The sequence below is a fragment of the Meles meles genome, chromosome 17 (assembly GCF_922984935.1).
Source record: "Meles meles chromosome 17, mMelMel3.1 paternal haplotype, whole genome shotgun sequence".
In the NCBI taxonomy this organism is placed as follows: domain Eukaryota; kingdom Metazoa; phylum Chordata; class Mammalia; order Carnivora; family Mustelidae; genus Meles; species Meles meles.
Genome location: NC_060082.1, coordinates 3,501,617 through 3,504,020, shown reverse-complemented (window position 1 = coordinate 3,504,020; position 2,404 = coordinate 3,501,617). Strand labels below are relative to the sequence as shown.

Here is a 2,404-nt window from a genome sequence, read left to right as displayed (position 1 = left end):
TGGAACTTCAGGTGTCCTTGCATTAGGACATATCTTAGGTCACTTGTCCTCCTGCCTCCTGCTCTCCTCCATCCTATGGTCACTGTGCTTAAGGGTTTGTGACTCATTTCTTCAAACCAATATTTCATCCTATGGTCACTGTGCTTAAGGGTTTGCGACTCATTTCTTCAAACCAATATTTCAACTTTGTGCAGAAGCACAAACATGGCCTCTTCAGGGCATTTCCCTTTTGTGCAATTCTCTCCGTTCACGATTTCAGGAAGTCTGAATCTGGTTCACACTGACCAATGACGAGACAGAACCGGAGCATGATCACTGAATTCGTCCTTCTAGGCTTCTCCAACCTGGGGGACCTGCAGGTCCTTCTCTTCTTCATCTTCCTCCTGGTTTACCTGACCACTCTGATGGCCAATGCCACCATCATGACTGTCATTCGTCTGGACAGGACCTTACACACCCCTATGTACTTCTTTCTCTTTGTCCTCTCCTGCTCTGAAACCTGCTACACCTTGGTCATTGTACCCAAAATGCTGACCAACCTGCTTTCCACCAGCCAGACTATTTCTTTCTCTGGGTGTGCTGCTCAGCTCTACTTCTTTGTGGGCTTGGCTTGTACCAACTGTTTTCTAATTGCCGTAATGGGCTATGATCGCTATGTCGCCATCTGCAACCCTCTCAACTACACACTTGTTGTCAGCCGAGCCACCTGTGTGCAGCTAGTGCTAGCCTCCAGCTGCTGTGGCTTCCTGATCTCTGTGGTTGTCAATGTCTTGGTGTTTACTGTGCCCTTCTGTGCCTCCAATCAGATCAACCACTTTTTCTGTGATGTTTCCCCGGTCATAAAACTAGGCTGCACTGACACCAACCTGAAGGAGATGGTCATCTTTTTCCTCAGCATTCTGGTCTTGCTGGTCCCCTTTGTGCTGATCTTCATCTCCTATGTCTTCATTGTCTCCACCATCCTCAAGATCGCCTCAGCCGAGGGACAGCGGAAGGCCTTTGCCACCTGTGCCTCCCACCTCACGGTGGTCATCGTCCACTACGGCTGTGCATCCTTCATCTACCTGAGGCCCACATCCCTCTACTCCTCAAATAAGGACCGGCTTGTGGCAGTGACCTACACTGTGATCACCCCACTGCTCAACCCCCTTGTGTACACACTGAGAAATAAAGAAGTGAAGACCGCCCTGAGTAAGGTTCTCAGCAGGTATTCCTCCGCCAAAACTGTATGAGTGACTTGGTAAATCCAGAGAGTTATATTCATGAATGAAATGAGGACTTCGGGTTACCTTGACTCATTTTACTGGGAAGTCTTTCTTTGTGGTTAGCCTGTATCAGCTGTGCAGGTTATACCCATTGGTCCCCAGAAAGGTGTGTGAATATGGGAACTCTGAAGCACTCAAATTATGCTATTTTCATGCACTGGAAATGTAGGTTTTCTCAACTGAGACTACAAATGAGACATTATCCTTCTGAGAACGCCTAGCCCACTCTTCTCAAACTGAAAGATACCATCATGATAGAACTTTTATGTTTCCGAATGATTTTCTCTATATTTTGAGGGTTTCATAGAAATATTTATTTTTTAAAAAGCATTATTTATCCATAAAAGAATGAATCCACTTATGGATAAATGAGGGGGGAATTCAAGTTCTAAAAGACTAATGGTAGAGGAGAAAATATAGACCGTTGGACTCACAGAAACCTGGGTTTGAATCTTGATTTGGGTCATGTTCAGATGAATTCCATAAGCCAGGGTTAACCTCTCATGTGGTCTGCTATTCCGTGGGTAACATGAGACTCCCAATACTTTCTCAGTGGGGTGTTTTAAGAACCAGTAATTGAACAGATGCAAAATAATCTTGTGCTTATCTGGTAGAAGGCATAGGCAGTACAAAACATAATTCTCTTTCCCTCTACCTTCGTCTTGCTTTCTTTCTTCCATAAACTAGTGTTGTATCAAATGCCAGATACAGTGGGAAAGTCAGTTGACTACTCAAGAACTCTGTTGATGCCCCTGTAGTAAAGTAAATGTTGTAGGTGAAGCAGCCTTCTTTCTTCCAAACCTACTGTGAGAAGTGAACAAATTTCAGTCACCTCTTTTCAGTACCTCATACATATTCCACCTAGTTTCCTGTGGGTGTTGTTAAAGGTGTGTTTCAGGAAAACAACTGCATTTTATATAATAATTTTACAAATATTCATTTCTCAACCTTTCACTTCAGTGCACATGAGGCTCTCAAAAATATTTTTTCAATGAATAAATGATGATAAAGGTAGGGCACTGAATTCTTCTAATTTGCCTGTGAATGTAGATAATCACAAAATGGAATGGATTTTTTCTGACTCTTCAGTGGACATTATAAGACATAGTGAGACACTGAATAAAGATTTTTACTCTATG

At 43.3% G+C, this 2,404-nt stretch overlaps 1 protein-coding gene across 1 annotated transcript; it reads left to right on the top strand.

The window, feature by feature from the left end:
* Nucleotides 1–287: 287 nt before the first annotated feature.
* Nucleotides 288–1,232, top strand: LOC123928265 (olfactory receptor 10T2-like). The gene has a single exon (XM_045983344.1). The coding sequence runs from the start codon at nt 288–290 to the stop codon at nt 1,230–1,232; it is 945 nt and encodes a 314-aa protein (XP_045839300.1).
* Nucleotides 1,233–2,404: the final 1,172 nt, after the last annotated feature.

Coding starts and splice junctions, on each gene's coding strand:
- LOC123928265 (XM_045983344.1), top strand. CDS start 288: ATGACGAGACAGAACCGGAGCATGATCACTGAATTCGTCCTTCTAGGC.